This window comes from Engystomops pustulosus, chromosome 2 (assembly GCF_040894005.1).
Source record: "Engystomops pustulosus chromosome 2, aEngPut4.maternal, whole genome shotgun sequence".
In the NCBI taxonomy this organism is placed as follows: domain Eukaryota; kingdom Metazoa; phylum Chordata; class Amphibia; order Anura; family Leptodactylidae; genus Engystomops; species Engystomops pustulosus.
The window spans coordinates 209,905,352-209,923,670 of NC_092412.1; the positions used below are offsets into that span (position 1 = coordinate 209,905,352).

General features: G+C 40.3%; 1 protein-coding gene across 2 annotated transcripts in view; it reads right to left on the reverse strand.

Moving 5' to 3' along the window:
* Positions 1 to 3,192: 3,192 nt before the first annotated feature.
* The window catches only part of BCLAF3 (BCLAF1 and THRAP3 family member 3), a 43,819-nt gene continuing 28,692 nt past the window's right edge, over positions 3,193 to 18,319 (reverse strand). For both annotated transcript variants that reach the window (XM_072137960.1, XM_072137959.1), the window contains exons 7-13: positions 17,879 to 18,051; positions 16,024 to 16,147; positions 14,613 to 14,676; positions 13,360 to 13,475; positions 11,625 to 11,730; positions 8,834 to 8,920; positions 3,193 to 3,634 (exon numbers count right to left, since the gene is read on the reverse strand). In XM_072137960.1, the coding sequence (XP_071994061.1) occupies positions 3,605 to 3,634; positions 8,834 to 8,920; positions 11,625 to 11,730; positions 13,360 to 13,475; positions 14,613 to 14,676; positions 16,024 to 16,147; positions 17,879 to 18,051 (700 nt within the window). In that variant the 3' untranslated portion in view covers positions 3,193 to 3,604. The remainder of the gene's footprint in view (positions 3,635 to 8,833; positions 8,921 to 11,624; positions 11,731 to 13,359; positions 13,476 to 14,612; positions 14,677 to 16,023; positions 16,148 to 17,878; positions 18,052 to 18,319) is intronic.

Sequence of the window (18,319 nt, forward strand, 5' to 3'; positions counted from 1 at the left end):
AGGGGTCGTTCTGTTATTAAGAGAGCTTGACTTCAGTGCTAACCTCTACATCTTCACGCCTTTACACAATCAATTTACACGTCACGTTATGGTATCGTGCACACAAGCGTATGTATTGTGCGGTCTTGTTTTCACAGCTGTAGTCTAGCTGCAAAAATCTGCCATTCTTATGTAGCCTATATGCCACTGTGCCCTATATTGTGGACACCACCATATGAAGCCTGTTTTTTTGTACTCCCATAGACTTCTATGGAGAAGCCATAACTCAAAAAATAAGACGTGCTACTTTTTACGTTGCAGTCTGATGGCCAGTGGTAAGAAATATGGTGACCAGATACATAGCCGTATTTCTCATTAAAACCAATGGGGCCGTTTTTTAGACGCAAAAAATAAAAAACTTGCAATGGTTGTATGCATCAGGCCTATGGATGATTTTCTGGATGATGCCACACTGTGCCATAATAGATATACCATCATGAAGGTATAAAGCTGTCCTATTCCAATTGAATAAACAATATCACTGAATTGGGTTGTAGGAAGAAAATGATTATAAAATTATTATTACCGTATTTTTCAGACTATAAGGCGCACTATCAATAAATGCCTGCTAAAACGTCTAGGTTCATATATAAGGTGCATCGGATTATAAGGATGAATGACCAGCAGGTGGCAGACCTGTGCACACTACAAGGCAGCTGTTGTCTGTAAGTACCTTTCATATATAAGGCGCACTGGACTAAAAGGCGCACCTTTGATTTCTGAGAAATTTAAAGGATTTTTTGTGCGCCTTATAGTCTGAAAAATACGGTAGGTAAATATAAATGGATAGTTGTTTACAGTGCACTTTTAAGACTACAGGCAGTCACTGGCTTACGTACAAGATAGGTTACGTAGGTTTTTTCTTAAGTTGAATTTGTATGTAAGTTGGAACTGTATATTTTTATAACTGAAATCCCAGCCAAAAGTTTTTTGGTCTCTGTGACAATCGGATTGTAGCTGTTTATTGTAGCCTAAGGCTAAAGTACAGTAAATTACCAACATCCAGAGGTCCGTTTGTAACTATGGGTCGTCTGTAAGTCGGGTGGTTCTTAAGTAGGGGACCTCCTGTATATGGAATTATTTTCATTTGGTGGTATAAGTAGCTATGGGGGCATTATGAGTGAATGAATAATTCTTTATCCTTAAAGAGGACCTGTCACCGTCGAAACCCCACCCACCAAATTAGCTCCCCCTCAGCCTGTCCCTAGCCCCTTTATATGTATTGAATTTTGTGTTTTTATACTTCGTTTTAAACGATCCGACCGTTTATCAAATAAGAGGTTGGTTCGTTGTACAAGTTCCCTAGCAGTCGGCCGTATTCATGAGGGGGCCGTCCGACACCCCACCTTCACGCCCCTGTCAGTCAGGGACCTGTAAGAATCGCCGGCAGCAGCGCATGTATTGCGCAATCACTGCTGGCTCTATGCGATGCGGCGTGCTGACAGCAGCTGCAAAGGGGCTTATTCACAGCGCTGGTTGAATGTTCGGCCGGCGCTGTGAATAAGCCCCTTGGCGGCCGCTGTCAGCGCATAGAATCGGCAGTGATTGCGCAACACATGCACTCCTGCCGGAGATTCTTACAGGTCCCTGACTGACAGGGGCGTGAAGGGGGTTGTCGGCCCCCTCATAAGTACGGCCGACTACCAGGGAATTTGTACAACGATCCAACCTCTTATTTGATAAGAGGTCGGATCGTTTAAAATGAAGTATAAAAACACAAATTTTAATAAAAATTCAATACATATAAAGGGGCAGGGGACAGGCTGAGGGGGAGGGGGCTAATTTGGTGGGGGTGTTTTTCCCAGGTGACAGGTCCTCTTTAATATAACTATTAGCCCCTAGTGGTAGCACAGCTAGTAGTGACCTAAGGATCTGTTGCTCGTTATCGCTCGGTGGAGCTATATAGTCGCAGTACATGGTATTCATGAAAAAAACTACCATAATAGACACAAAAAACTGAGCAATTACTGCTGTAAGTAATCTCATTCTCCATCTATCTCAACGCATTTAGTATGGGCTCGTCAGGAGTCAAGTAAGTAACTTTTCTAACAACATGAGATCAGAAAGCCAAGAAAGAGTGTGAAGTTACAGTAAGCCCTGATGCAAGCCCAATTGAGTAAACTATAAAAACTTTCATTAAATGATAGAAGGAAAATATTTTCATTTCCGCCACTGTCCCCCTGGAGCAGCTAATCACTTACCTCCGCAGTCATGAGGCCAATGTTTACCTGCGTTATCGCTGCAGCCAAGATGATGACATCATCATGGAAGGAAATGGGAGAAAACTGGTTAGCCTGGGTTCACATCACGCTTTGTCCTTATGTTGTAAGAACACGCAAGGGGGATTCTGATGGTATGGCACAGACGTATCCCACTGTATGCCTATACAGTAGGATATGTCGCCCAGGGACCCCCCTCCACCCTGAATGTGGGGGGAGCATTGTCCATCAGCAGCAACCGGCGATTGGCTGCTGCTAATGAACAGTTGTTCCCCAGTGATATCACTGTCCTAATATGGACAGTAACAACACAGGGTTCCCCCTCCTGCCGGGCGATGTATGCGCTCAGCAGCGCTGTGGGGAGAGATGCAATACACAGCATATGCTCCTCATAGCCGTTCATCGCCTCCGGTTCAGGGCATACGTAGCTCAGCCGGAGACTAAGTCTTTCTATCCAGCTTTTTTTGCGGACAGAGTGTTTAGTGGCCAGATGAAGGCAACAACTATGCCTCCTTCTGCCACCATTTGTCAAGTTATACACTAAGCGTATACATTGGGTGCTTTCCCGACGTATATGCTTAGTGCGTACAAAAAATGTGATGTGAACCGGCCTTATTTGTTTCTTTTGTTATTTATTCTATGGTTCACAAAATCTTACATGTTCCATATTAGCTGCAGACATGTGAATCAATATAAACCACAATCCTTAATCAACTAGGTCAATTTATGTATGAACATTTTTGCAATGTGGAGTTGTAAAGTAGATCACTTCATCATAGATTAATTACATGCGGAAAACCCCAAATGCAACACATACAGATTTGTTGTGCCCTTGAAGCTAAACCTGTATGTACATCCACAAGGAAAAATGTATCACCAATTCCCATGTAGATATGGATTAAAGCGTACAATAAAATATGTAAAACCAGGAGAGTTGTAAAACAATTCAGGCACTTTATTACAATAATACACAACTTGTCAACTTGAAACTAAAACCTGAACAGGAAGAAAAAAAATGAAACAAACCATGCTTTTGCTAAAGAAAGGGGTGTAATAAATAAGACACCCTCATCTATGGGATGTCCTCGTTTTATATTTCTCCAGCCTTGCATTATATTTTTGCAAAAATGGTAATGAGAAATTAGCAATTTTCCACCTAAACATGGTCAATATAAAAACTGTGAAAACAGTACAAAAGTTGTGCAGCAATCCACTATTGAGAAAATAGGATTTTTTTTTATTTTATCAAGACTACTTTTATTTTAGTGCCGATGCTCTTGATGAAGCCCTGGAAAGTCAAGTATCAACATGTAGAAGTGGAACTTCCTGAAGCTGGTGGAAGTAGGTTACATCCTCGTGGCTGGGTTCTTCCACCCCTGTACAGAGAAACAGAAGAAAAGATTACCAAAGGTTACCAAAACTTTCAGAATGCTCAAAGCCTTCAAAAGCTCAGAACCCATTTAAAAATAGGCTGTTGTGTGCGTACAATTTACAGCCATTTTATCACCTGTATTCTCGATTTATAGTTGGAGCCAAAGTGTGCCGATTGTTCTCGCTCATTAAAAAGCAGTACAAGAAATAAGCACTGATAAATTCTTAAAGGGGTTTTCCCCAAGAAAGTAAGCTCTTTATTATGTAAACATCACTAGGGGGTTAACATTTAAGATCATTTTTAACCTCTTACTTTACAATTTTATTCAGTTGTATTGCTATTTTAGCTCCTATCACTCAGTGATGATCACTGTAATATTCCAGAGTGACAAATTATGATCCATCTCGTGCTACGAGATGCTGTGTGCTGACAATGTAGTTAGATTATCAGGGTCCTGGTTTATCTACACTTTCATTTAGCTTCTGAATATTCTACCAGTATCTGACACAGCAAAAGAGAAATGAGACTGATCAAAGATGATGAGATCCATGAGATCTATATAAAACACAATGGGGCACATTTACTAAGATGTGGGAAACTGCACTAAAAGTGTTGTGCCTGTGTATATTGCTTTATGTGCCAGATTTATTAAGAACATGTGCCAGAAATCATAAATCTGTCGCTTCCCTGCACTGGTCCCACAGAGTTCACTAACTTTTTTGTGGTGGGGCAGACTTGGCATGTTAAATCCGCCTGAGCACTGGAACGCCCCCTAATTTGTGTCACATGGTAGCTAGTGCAGCTGTGCAACAAAACAGTAGCGTGCAATACATCTGTGGTTCAGACACTTAAATACCTGTGCAAAGTCAGTCGGAAAACTGGCGCAAATCCCTTAATAAATATGCCCCAATGACACACAATAGCTTTACTACACCTCTGCTATATCTCAGCTTTAACACACTGTCCGCTCTGCTATAACTCCTTCCCCTGCTATAAAGATCTTATCTGTAGCTTGTAGAGCAAGACTCCTTGCACTGATGCTTGTCTACAGGAAGTGCCTGTGTCTGAGCTGGTCTTATAATGCAGGGGAAGGGGCAGGAGGCAAAGAGCACTGCAGTGTAGAGACAGGAGAAGCTATTCATAAGAATATGTCATGCCCAAAAATTATGGTCACAACCAAAATTGTGTACACCAGGACTGACAGAGAAAGGTTGTAATTATATCTATGAAATGCTGCATTTTTGTTAATAACAGTAAATTAGAGAATGTGTTTTCTTTTATTATCCCGAGTATATTTAACGTGCAGAGAGGCGTCTATGCGTTCTGCCCGCGCGCACACAATAACATCATCAGCCAAACGGGCACTTCATAGTACGTAAGTGGGCGAAGCGCATGGACGAGTCTCTGTTGTTACATGCAATGTTTGTTACATGAAGAAGAGAGGGAAGAGGAGCCGTGGGAGCACCGGAAGGAAAGAATGTTATTATTTTATTTTTTTTAATATTTTTCCTTTATAGGGAAGTTGCATTGGGCATCTCTTTACTGGGGGAGGCTGCTGTGCATTTCATTACTGGGTGCCCAATGCCCATTTCACCCTAGGCTTATACTTCAGTCAATAAGTGTTCCCATTATTGTGTGGTAAAATTAGGGACCTCAGCTTATACTTGGGTCAGCTTATACGTAAGTATATACGGTATTTATGATACATCCTTTGAATATTTCATAAATACCTGAGCTGGGAATACCCCTATAAGGGAGACAACATTCCTTCCTGGAAAATAAAGATAGATTTATCTGGAATCTTAGGGTCGGAGAAGACTTTGTGAGGAGGAGGAAATCAGCCTGATAAGCAGAAAAAGAAGGAATGTAAGTGCATTGTCTTGCGATACAATCTGAAAATTAAATCCCGCGCTCAGTCCGAATAATTTCTGCCGCATGAAAACCAGCGCAGCTGTGCCAAAATCTGATTGTGTCCGACACAATCCCAGTGCAGATACCTATTAAACACCTGTCACAGCTGTGCACAACATGAAAACGGCGGAAAGTCCGACTAAAGTGAGCAGCGCGACCCTTAGTAAATAAGCCCCATTACTTTTATCCTCAGTATTTTCCATAATGCTCTTAGGAAGAGGGTAGAGGAAATGATGGCTCCTACAGCTCCTTTTAAACACTTTTAGGCCAATTTGGGGAGTCATAATTTATTTGTAATATTTGATAAGTTTAGCCTTATTTTAAATGAGAACACCAGCTCATTTCCCAGCAAAGAGATGGACACTGGCGAGATATCTGACAGATTTGCTGTGCTCTATTCAGCTTGTAAATAATAAACATTAATGACCCAAATGTTCCTCTCCGCTCCCAAGTCATCTGTTTCTGTTTATTGCTGGAAATAGGAAGAGACATGTTAGGTTACATGCGGGATGCGATGTGCTAGTGTAAACTTATACACTCACACCTACACAAACCGATGGAGCGCTCATCTGAATCAGCAAACTCAAACCCGATCTAGAATTATATATAACACTGGGTACAATGACATCTGCTGGCAACACTTTGCATTGGGCACAATATTAGTAATTTGGCATTATAAATAAAAACATGAAATATGGGTTCTATAAAATCAGTTTCTCTCTGCTACATTGGGGGACACACCATGGGTATAGGCCTGGCCGCTAGGAGGCTGAAACTAGATAGAAAAAAAAAAAAAAAAAAAAAAAAAAGATGTTGGCTCCACCTGGGTGGACTATACTTTCACCACAGGCCTCATGCTGTTCAGTGTGCAACAGCAGTCAGAGGAAAAAAATATAAAATAAATGGAGATAAAAAATGGAACCAACATGTCCTGAACCTGGAAAAACACATCAAGCAAAGGGTTGGCAAAGGACCTAACATATAGCAAAGGGTGGGATCTGTGTTGCCCAATGAAGTAACGAGAAACAGAAATTATGGTAAATGCAAATATCACAATTTCTGGATGTAACATTGGGGGACACAGCAGAATGGGAAGTGCCAAACCGGTGAGGGGAACCTGGCGCCATGCACACAGCCGCCTGCATTGAAAGCATGGCTGTGTAAATCAGCCTTCTGTCCTGTATCCACTGACAGCTCAGAGATGAAAGAATCTGATTATGTGTCTAATGACTAAACCCTTTCCAGATAATCCCTGGATAGTCTAATCTTTTCAGAGAGCCGAATCATCAATTTTCTCTAGGTATGGAAAGAGTTAACAATTAGCCTTTTCTCTCTTGATGTGATAAGAGCTTAGGTTTTCAGATGTATCTGAAAGCCTTCAAAGGTCCACTCACATCAAGAGAGATAAGGAGGCTAAAGGTTAACTCTTCCCATACCTAGAGAATATTTCCCTTGATGCTCCAGCTCTCAGAGGAGATTAGACTGCACCAGGGCTGTCTGTAAATAGTTAAGTCATTAGACACTTTATCAGGTTCCTTTATCTCACAGCTATGGATACAGTGGAAAGCTGATTTATACACACTACTTAAATAAGGAAGAAAAGCAAGGGAAAAAGAAGGACATTTTGTGGAATATTTTTAAAAGGACATTACAAAGCTTACTATTATCATCTGTACGGCTTTAATTTAAATTTATTAACTAAATATATAATGAGAGCGTGTAGCCAATAAAATATGAATTATGCACTTGTGAATGTAGGAGAGTTTTCAGTCTGCCAGAGTCTATGTTTATTATGTTTGTCCAAGTTTCTTCCACATAACCAATACTTGGGTTTAGAAGTCATTTGTAAACATAATCTTAGTCTCTAAACATTTTTAATGAGTTAACAAGGACTTTTCCTTCCCTTCTCGGATAAGGTTATGACAGAAGTAACAGACTGTGCCCTTACAAGTGCCATGAATCACCCCCTACATGCAATGCCAGACTTATTGTGGACAGCCAACAGCTAATAAAAAAATAAAAATGTACATGGTTATTTCATTACCAAGTTAAATTGAGCCGAAAGCAAGCTTGAAAATGTCTCAGCAGGTGAACGTAATGTCTGTGTGGTAACCAGTGGGTGTGGATTGAATTTCCAATTAGAAATCAAATGTAGCACTGCAATGTAAAGAGATATGAGGAGGTTCTGAATAAACAAGATTATTTCTTAGCTCCTTAAAATGTATTTTTGTGGTCCACACCTCACTCGTAAACCCTATAAAGCAGTTATGGCAAACCTTTTAGAGACTGGGTGCCCAAGTAACAACCAAAACCTAATTATTTACCATCAAGTGCCATATATGACAATTTAAAGAGAGCTAATTCAGACATGATTGCAGCTTCTTGCCAGGGTGTCTTTGTACAGGAAGAATCATGAAGCCAGCAAGGGGACCTCAAAAGATAATCTAGCCCTGTTCGCACCTTCTCACTCTTCTTGCATTTCCAATCAGTGAAGGATGTGTCACCTTAAAAAAAGCGTTGAGTCTGGAACTACAGGAAGATTCAAGTCCTGTATGGTGAACTTTGTCCTGGGGTGGCAGCCTGGGTGCCCACAGAAAGTGCTCCGAGTCCCACCTTGGGCACCATTGCCATAGGTTCGCAATCACTGCTTTAAAGCTATGAAACATACATTTTATATTTTTCCTTCCATATAGTAGTATGTGGAATTGTTTTTTGCTGAACAAGTTGTATTGTGGAATGGCGTTATTTAATTAATTTTAGTTATGTCTTGTGGCATTTATTGTGCATAAACTACATGCTCATTTTATTCTACTCTCATCATCAAACAGTAGCCTACAATATCATACACTAATGTGACTAAATGGTCACATATTCTGGAAATCTCCAGTTTCCTCACTCTCCCTTAAAGGTGTTGGTCACTATTAGAGTAATGGCATAAAGTCCAGCTCCCCTCCAACCAATTCAGAGTGCCTGATGTGGCGCGGATCACCCATGTGGAAGGGCCGTGGTACACTGTGCAAAAGATCCAAATCCTGCCGTGTTGAAGGCAACTCGTTCTTTAGAAGGCATAGTATTACAACATTAACCCCATCAATAAACATAACACTGCCATGGACAAAATTTGGCTGTAAAAATCACGCAAATGCTGTATGTGAAGGGTGCAATGTGGAACCTAGCGAGAATATTTCCAGCTCATAACATTTATCACTTTATTAAAGACAGACTAGATTTTCTTCTGCAATTCAGAATATCAGCTTCAAGTAGATAACACTTTAATGCTTATAGATTGTACCTTATAAGGTTTTCTGTTATCATCTGAATGTTCAAAATGGCTCCTCGAAGCGAAGAATTGATGAGAATTTCCTCTGTAGTTTGGACCCTGGAGTATAGAGAATAAAAACCCATATTTACATTACTGTTTGGTATGATCAATCCTGTTTTGCTCCTTTTATACGAAAGCCTGATATTTATGATTGTACTATGTACTCCCGAGGCAGGTGTTTGCTTTTTGTAAGTTATACTTCTTGAAAATTGAAAATAATGTCTTTCATAAAATAATAATCATTTTAAAAAAAGAGAATAAGAACAAGTTTACTGGACACATGCGTTCTAAAGAAAAGGGGGTTTATGTGAATCTTTAGATTTAGATTTATGCCCAGGTGGTTCCAATGGCTCATACAATACTCAAGTATTGATAAACTTTGCCAATTGAAGCCCCGAAGTGCCACCATTATTTAGCTGTCAGTTCTGAGCCCTCTGCTTAGTCTCTTAATGACTTTACTGCAAAGTAATGTGCATGTGCACAGCATGTGTCAATAAGATGGGTTATAGAGTCTCTACTTATCTGATATCAATATCAGATAAGTAGAGGAGCTCTGTCTGTAGTACAGAGAAAATACACCCCACAAACCTAAGCAAAGATAATCAATATAAAAAAAATCCCATAAGGCTACATTCACACGATGTGTGCCCGCAGTACCGTAGCACGGCGGGCACACATCGGCGCCAGAGAGATGAGGTGGTAGTGAACGATGCTCACCCTGCCCCCCTCCGTAGTGATATATGCCGCACGGCTCACATTCGGAGCAAAGATAGGACATGTTTTATCTTGCTCCCGGCTACGGAACGGTACGGTGCCGCATCTACTGCTCCCGTAAGGCGCCGTGCGCTCATTGCCGTCTATGGGGGGCATATATACGGCGTATATACATCGGCCACGTTTATATGTCCCCCATAGGTTTGTGTGAATATAGCCTAAGGCTCGGACAACAACCCTTAAGCTCTGGACAGCATTTACTGACAAACTTTGGGGAATAAACACCCTTTTATATTCTATACACTTGAAATGTAAACATCTTCCACACTCACTCACTCACTCTGGGCAGTGTCAAAGACTACCTTCTCGGTTTGCAGTGGACACTGGGTGCACCAACTACCTCATTAGCATATGGATTAAAATGCCAATTTCTCAGAAAAACAGCAAAATGGACATAAATAATACAATTATTGTGGACATCATTGTGCATTTCTTTACAACATGCTGACATCATATTATTATGCATGGGGAGGCGGTTAATTCCCTTTAAATGTACACTTTTCTTACCAGTTCTTTTGTTTTTTCATAAATAAAGCACTGCACTGTATGAATGTTGACATTTACTATAGGTTACCGGTATCCTTAGAACAGCAAAACAATTTTACAAGGTCGAGCATGTCGCCAAACTGCAGAACCAGTGTATGGTATAGCATATATGCCTGACCTGAAGGTTTAAGGGTTAAAACTAAAAACAAAAACCCTGCTGTGACTCATAAAGGCGGGAAGCCCTTTGATATTATTTCTCTTCCAGACTAATCCCAGTCATGAATTTCTCCATCATAAAACATTCAAAAAATGTCCAGAAAGGGAAATTGTGACTTGGTCCGTTGTCAGCGTGAGGGCTTCCCAGTCACACTCCTGCCTCTGGGTGTAGTTCCTATCAGATGTAGCACAGATTCGATTCAAAAGAAAACGTGCTTAGACTTGAGGGATTCAAATGAAAATTTCCACCATCAATTAGCAATCCCTCATTAACCTGAGTTCCACACAATGACCTCCCTTGTTTTAGGCTATAAGCATTACAACATAAATTGTCCAAAACACAGGTGATCTAATGCAACACTCCACCGGCAGACAAAGATGACATAGCAAACTCAGAGGAAAACAACATTTACTGGGGAATAAAACTGACTGAAATGAAATATTGGATGCTATTTCAAAGAACGGAGCTTTCAACATCACGGCTGTGACTGCCTTATGTAACTATAGGGCAGGAAGACATACAGACCAAGCACTTAGGAGTCTTACTTGTTGTAGGATGAATGGCGTACCTGTCACATTAAAATGGATGATCTACACTATAAGGTGTGCACAGTGACTTGTGAGGAGGACCTTGCATGTACAGGGACAACCACTTTTATAAATCTGGACCCTCTGGTGACCAGCTGATTTCTAATGGTCCCAGCAAATGAAATCTACAGCAAAAGGCTCAAATTGTCAGGGGAAGCTGCACAACCCATAAAGGGGTTATCCCAAGTTTCATTGTATCCACAGGATAAGGGAGAACAACCTGAGGGACCTCCACTGATAACAAGAATGAAAAACTGAAGTTCACAAGTACTGGAGTACAATTCACACTAAATGAATAAAGGGACACATCGGGAATGTGTCCTGCCGCTACATTCAATGCTACAGGAGTGTCTGAAATTGACGAACACAGCACTTGGTTATCTCCGGCACTGCCATTCGCTGTCTGTGAGAGTGCTGGACAAACCCCAGCACTGTAGGCTTTATGAGAACGGGACTCAATGTTCTCACAAACTGCGGGTCTCAGCAACAACCGATTTAATGTTGAGCAAGAGGCTTTCAACAAATTTAAAGAGTATTTCTAATTTCAGAAAACTTTTTGGCATGTCATAGAGACATGATCGTATATTAAAAGTAGGCAAATTTTACTATTCTGAAAGAAGTCATCGGTTAAAATATGCGAGCAAAGAAAAAAAAGTCTGCGAATATTATAGAGTATAGAGAATAAAATAACACTTACTGATGGCCTGCCGGATGAGTATCGGAAATGTGCTCTGCCCCCTCTTGACATTTTCTGAAATTCTGTTTCATTATTTTGTGGTTTGTAATAGCCGCTTGAAGCGTCACTTAGTAATATAAAAAAAAAGAGTAATTACCTTTGGATTCAATATAAATGGTCACCAATATTATAAAATCTGCAGATATTTTCTTTTATAATAGAAACATAAGTACAAAGAGGGAAATATATCAGATATTCTACACCAGAAAACATAAGTAATTCCGATTATTGTCCCCTCCACACAAAATTGGTGAGGCCGGGGGTGTTGATGTTCCTGCCCAGCACCTACACACTACCTAGACCACGAAAATGTCCACCTCAAGCTTTAGCGTATTTATTATTTTTGCAACACTACACCAGCTAGCATCTGGAGTAGTTTTAGCCGCTGGAGCAGCCATGCTTTGGTTACATCGGGAGGTGCCGAAGGGACAGGGTTTCCTCCATATGAAGAGCACATATCCCCCACAGTGACCTACATACTCTAACACTGCTGCCCAATTAATCCAACTGTCCTCTTGTTTCTTTTCCACAATACATTAACTTTAATATTACATATAGTTCGATGAAATCAGTCCTAAAATGAGCTATGATAAGGCTGCCGTAATCTAGCCCTCTCATACATCTCTATCCCCATACATCTATCACTTAATGTTATCCTTTGCGCTTTCTTCTTGTTTGCCCCAAACACAACCAAGGTACAATTTCTCCACATTCCCCTTGTACCCCCCACTCCCGCAGCTACTTAAGCCACCTGAAACCCTATTTCTTCAGGAAAATCTACATATTACAATAACCCCCTTGCCACTACGCTACCACATTCAAAACATTTATGTGACTTGTATTTTTGGCATAATCTAAGCCAACAAATATGTTGTGAAAAGTTTTATATGCCGTGAAAAATCTGGAGAAGTTTAAGACTGTCAAAGTTTGCAACACTTTTTTTTTGGAAGGGAACCTGCACCAGAGGGCTATTTTTATGAGGGGGCAGGTTGCTATAGACAAAGTACTCTTTGTCTATAGACAAAGTACTCTTTAAGCCAAATAGGTTTCTTTGGTGTTTGAAATAAAGTATGTGAAACTTTACCAGCCCCTACCAGATGCTGCAACTCAGTCGCATAGAAGAAAATTTCAAATGACAACTTCTGTCTACTCTGTAATATTTTTACTTCTCTTCTGGTCACTCCTGGCTACTGATCTTTCCTCTGCCTCCGGCATCCTCTCCTTGCACTGAGATTCCAGAGGGAAAGATTGTCTGCCATTAGCTGCCATGTCATTAGGGGAAGGAGCCATGAGTGACCAGGAGAGCAGTAAATATTTTACAGAGCAGACAGAAATAGTTGTTTGATATTTTCTCTGGGACTCAGGCTGAGGCATCTGGATTTCAAACACCATATCACACAGTTATTTTTTTTTTAATAAACTTTATTGAAGCCACTTTGTCAAACACAATGCAGTTGCACATTATACATTACATGTACCTTCAAGCCTACAAGATGGCTTCACCACACAGATATTTTTTAAAACATATTTGGCACATACAGTACTTCTATAACAAGCTGTCCATCTTATAGAAAAAGCACTCTGGTGACAAATTTCCTGTAACAATAACAATAAGGGTCTATAAATGCAGATAAAAATTCAAATAAATATTTCACTGTATAAGTGATGTGTATGTATGTAAGTAAGAGAAGGCAACCTGTTGCAGAAGCCGATATTAGCATTGCTGTCCTCCTCACTGTGCAGCCTCTGTTTTCTTCTCCTCTCTATATCATGCCGCAAATCATTAGGATCTTCAATTACTCTCTGACTGACCTGGAAGAACATAAGGGAGTTAAGGTTGTGAATCATGAATGCCTAAAATACTATGGTAAAAATCCCTTTAATCTGGCATTAAAGAGGGTCTACCACCACCCTCACTAATAAATAATGACTGACATTGATTCAGAGGCCCTCACATATACTCAGAACCTAAGCAAAGACAAAAGAGGAAGGCTTCAGGCACTTGCATTGTGGTTATGAGCAGCACCTGAACAACATTACATTATGAAAACTGATAAGATTAATGCAAGATTTGGGAGATTGGAATGAGAGGGGTTTAAGAGTAGTGCTATGATACTAACACCCGAGTATACCAACTACCGCATTCACATAATACTTCAAATAGGTTTTTCTTAAAAACTGAACATAGTATCAATGAATTGGTGGTTACATACTGAGTGGCGGTCAACATATTTCTTCATATGAATGTAAATGTCAATTTTTTCTGATGTTGTTTAGTTTCTTTAAATTACTTTTTGTCAGATCAGTACCACCTCTCGACTGATAAAGCTCTTTCCATAGTAAATGCTAGCTTTCAACTTCTTTCAACAAGATTTCCTTAAAATATTTTATATATTATTTATATTTTATATATCCTTAGAAGTGTTTAGAGAGTTGAATCTAGAAATAAAGGTGTGATGAAAAATCTTTCAATGTCTTAGAATGTCTTTCTACAAATACACTTCCTGCATTCAGTTCTCCTTGGCACAGACCAGACAGGTTAGTTACCGTGTAAAGAGTCAAACAAGAGACTAGCTGACCTTGACGTACGCAATAAAAAGCAAAACACTAAAACGCTTAACTGTGAAATTCCTCGTTGTGGACGTAGTTGTCTTGCGTGTGAATCATCCTATGTTCCATAAAGAAGACATTATATTCTATGTAATATTTATGTACATCATAGATATTTCACTACCTACAAGTCTGCACTCTAGTGACCTCAGAGACGCCTACTGATCTGGAGAACACAGATAGTACAATGAAGACATGTAGAATAGTAAACTAACAGCACGTCGGTATCTGTGCCAGTTGATTATCTCATTGGATAACTCACGTATGTATGATTACCAGCAGTTTATGTCATACATATAACAAGCACATACATGTCTAATACATCATGCTCATATTTACCAACGTGACTTCTGTTTTCTGGATAGTCTTGTTCTGGAGATCTTCCAAAGAGATATCAATTCTCCTGCCAAGGAAAAAAAAAAAGGCAAAAATAAACCAGATGGTCATGTCTGGTCAACGCTAAGTGTCCTTTAACAATTTCCATCCAGAGCCAGCTACAGACGAAAAAGAAATTGATAAGTCTACAGACAGAAGGAAAACCTAAATTTGATTGAAACTGTAAGCTTCGAATACACTACGCATACCCCTTTATATAGAAAATTGTGCTGCAAATAACTAGAAGATTACTTACCAGGATTAAATGTAATTTTATGTTATAGGACATCTACCATCAGGTTTACGGACGGTAGATTTACAAACTTCCCTGCTCGTCCTTTATTCTGCTAGTCTATTATCTTCTGGGATGTCCAGATTAGAGTAGAAAACGTCTTTATAAAAATATGCAACTCTCTGGATTATATATTTATGCCCCTGTTCTGTACTTCCCTACCATGAGATGACCTCATGATAGATGTCCTTTGGAGGGGTTTCCATGAATATGGAAAATACCCAAGGGCCAGGGTGGGTGAGAAAAAAAAAAGGACACATATACTCAACCTCCTAATGGATCCCTTTCGGACCTGCATACAGCTAAAAGTTTGGTACAGGTCACGGGACCCATTGTATCCAAAGAGTGGCTTCCTGGGACCAGGGGTCAACACAGAAAGTGAAGTCTCCTGGAAAACAAAAATGACCTCCCGTGGTCCAAAGAGGCCATTTGCTGAATGATCCCCAAACTTCTGGCCAGATGCAGGGCAGAAAACCTTAGCGAACTGAGAGTCGAAGTGGGATAAGTGTGTTTTCTTTTTTTCTTCCAACCCAGTCCCAACTCCCTGAATTTTCATGGTATTTCCCCATGAATTTCCCTCTATAAGGAAAACTATTTGTATATGGTCTGTATCCATGTGAATAAGACAAGAGGAAGGAACAAGGTGAAGAGGGTACAGTCAGTAACCATAAAGGCAGGGAACTCAGTAATTTTTACACCACCTCTTTCACATGTCCCTTTCAGTTAAATGCAGACTGTGCATAGCCTCAAAAAGACAACAGCAGAACCTCAATTTCATAAAAAAAACATGGCACATAGCAAATGTTATATTAACCTTAAATCAACATTCAAGGTTTATACTCCGTTATGTGTAGCTGAAAAACATCAATTATTCAACACCACTTGTAAAACAGGCTAAATGATACACGAATGTCACATCCAATTCTTATAGCAAAACCACTGTCAGGTTCAGCCAAAACAGTTCATCATGGACTGTAAGAACAAGTGAAGGCAGAACAAGGCAGTGATGTCATGAAATATCTCAAGTCTAGTAATAACATGCTGCTGCCTGTCATCTGGACGATAGCCGTCACATCAGTTTACCTGTGGATCTCTGGATTGGGCTGTGCTGTAGACTTGGTAACATTCAACTCATCATTATTGCTTTCTGCTTGTAGCTTCGAAAAACGTTCATGAAGCGTCATTTCAGGAGACTTAAAATGAGTTGCTGTAGAATAACAAGAAAAAAATGACAAATAACTTATATTTAACCTTAGTCCATTATGACTCGCTGGTCGTCGGAGGTCTACATTAGTATACTACTGAGGCATAACGGTGACGTCACATGGTCATTGCACACCCACTTGCAGCACATTCAGGGCCGGCGCCAGCACTGGGCATACCCGGGCAAGTGCTGGGGCCCAGAGCTGCTCGGAGGGCTCACATAAGGAATCCATGGGGTTGAAGGGGGCTTAATATAAAATAACCACGTGGGGGCTGTATCTAAAATAACCATGTGGGGGCTGTATCTAAAATAACCATGTGGGGGCTGTATCTAAAATAACCATGTGGGGGCTGTATCTAAAATAACCATGTGGGGGCTGTATCTAAAATAACCATGTGGGGGCTGTATCTAAAATAACCATGTGGGGGCTGTTTGGTATGATAAACTAGAGAATATTTCAGGGAATAGGAGACTGTTTTAGTTTCTTATACCACCACGTGAGTTCACTGCAAAGGGGCCTACTGAGGGTCTGTCGCCCAGGGGCCTACTGATATCTGGAGCCGACCCGAAGTACAATACAAGGTATGTGCCGATGCACAATGTCAACAAGCCTTCACTGCTGAGCCACTGTATACCAACCAGAAGTGTCATGCTGGACCAGAGGTAAGGTAAGCTTGTTACACCACTTAGAACAAATTATTTGCACCTTTCATATGTACCCTCTAGTTCTTACACAAACTAGAATCTCTGCTATTGTCTAAACGGCCATATTTTACCACTCTTATCAGTCTTGTGTTATTATTTGTGTGGTGTGTGTGTATTATGCTTTGTATGAATGGGACTTGTGACACCATGCATAACATGGCCAGCCTAAAGTACCGTATTTTTCGGACTATAAGATGCTTCTTACTATAGGATGCACCCCAGATTTAGGCTTCCAAAAAAGGAAAAATATATTTTAAACCAATTAAAATATTCCTGTTGGTCGCACTAGAGCACAGCACACACAGCTTTGCATCATCCATACAGTTACACACACAGCTCTGCATCATCCAGACAGTTACACACACAGCTCTGCATCATCCATACAGTAACACACACAGCTCTGCATCATCCATACAGTAACACACACAGCTCAGCTATTCACAAAGAACCCCCCTACACACACTTCCCCTTCTTCTTACCCTGTCCCAGCACAGCATGTCCCCATTCTCAGCAGTATGTGGTGATGTAAGAAGAATGTGATCAGTCACATGATGCAGACATCACCACAGGACCTGTAGAACACCCGAGAGAGGAGAGAGCAGTACGGAGGCTCTCCTCTATGGGAGATCGGGTGCAGCTCTATATCAGGGCATCACCCGCTCTCCCTTACAGTGGTCAGGAGGGTCTGGCAGTGCTGGATCCTCTGACCATCAGTCTATAAGATGCAGACACTTTTTAGCAAGATTTTTTTCTTGCTAAAAAGTGCGTTTTATAGTCCAAAAAATATGTTAAGTTCTGAATGAAAAGAGAAAAAAGTTCTTGTGATGAAGTATTCTCCAGAAAAAAAAATATCACAGTTTCAAAAATTAAAAACATATCCCACAAGTCTATCCTTTGATCCCATAGGTATGGGCCAGTAAAGCGCCATACACATGGTGGTTTGCTTCTCCTGACAAATTCAGTGACGACAGATGACATGAAGCTAGTATGTTCCCAATATCTTACTGGATACTGCCAATGCCAGCTTACCTTTCACTTCATGGATAATAGTTATGATTTCCTGAGTAAATTCACTTTGTGGAGCATTAGTATCCCCAGGCTTTGAAGAACGTAGATGGTTAAACACAGGGTGAAAAGCATCTTTTCCACCTACTGCTACCAGGTCTTTAGACATCTGTCTATCATTGGAAGTCGTACTGCTCCTGCAATGGTTAAAACCAGTTTCAATTTTAATAAAACATTCACAGCACTTTTAGGTTGCTGTGAATTCTCAGCCATAATACAAAAGACGAAATGTGTATATTATTATGGAGTAAAAATTAAATACGGGACCTTGTTCATCAAACAAAAAGAAAGAATTTTCTTCATTTGACAATTTAAAAAAAATTCAAATTGCAGCGATTGTAATAGTTTTTAATGTCCGATTCTCTTTCCAAATGTACACATATGGTCAACACAAAACAAAAAAAC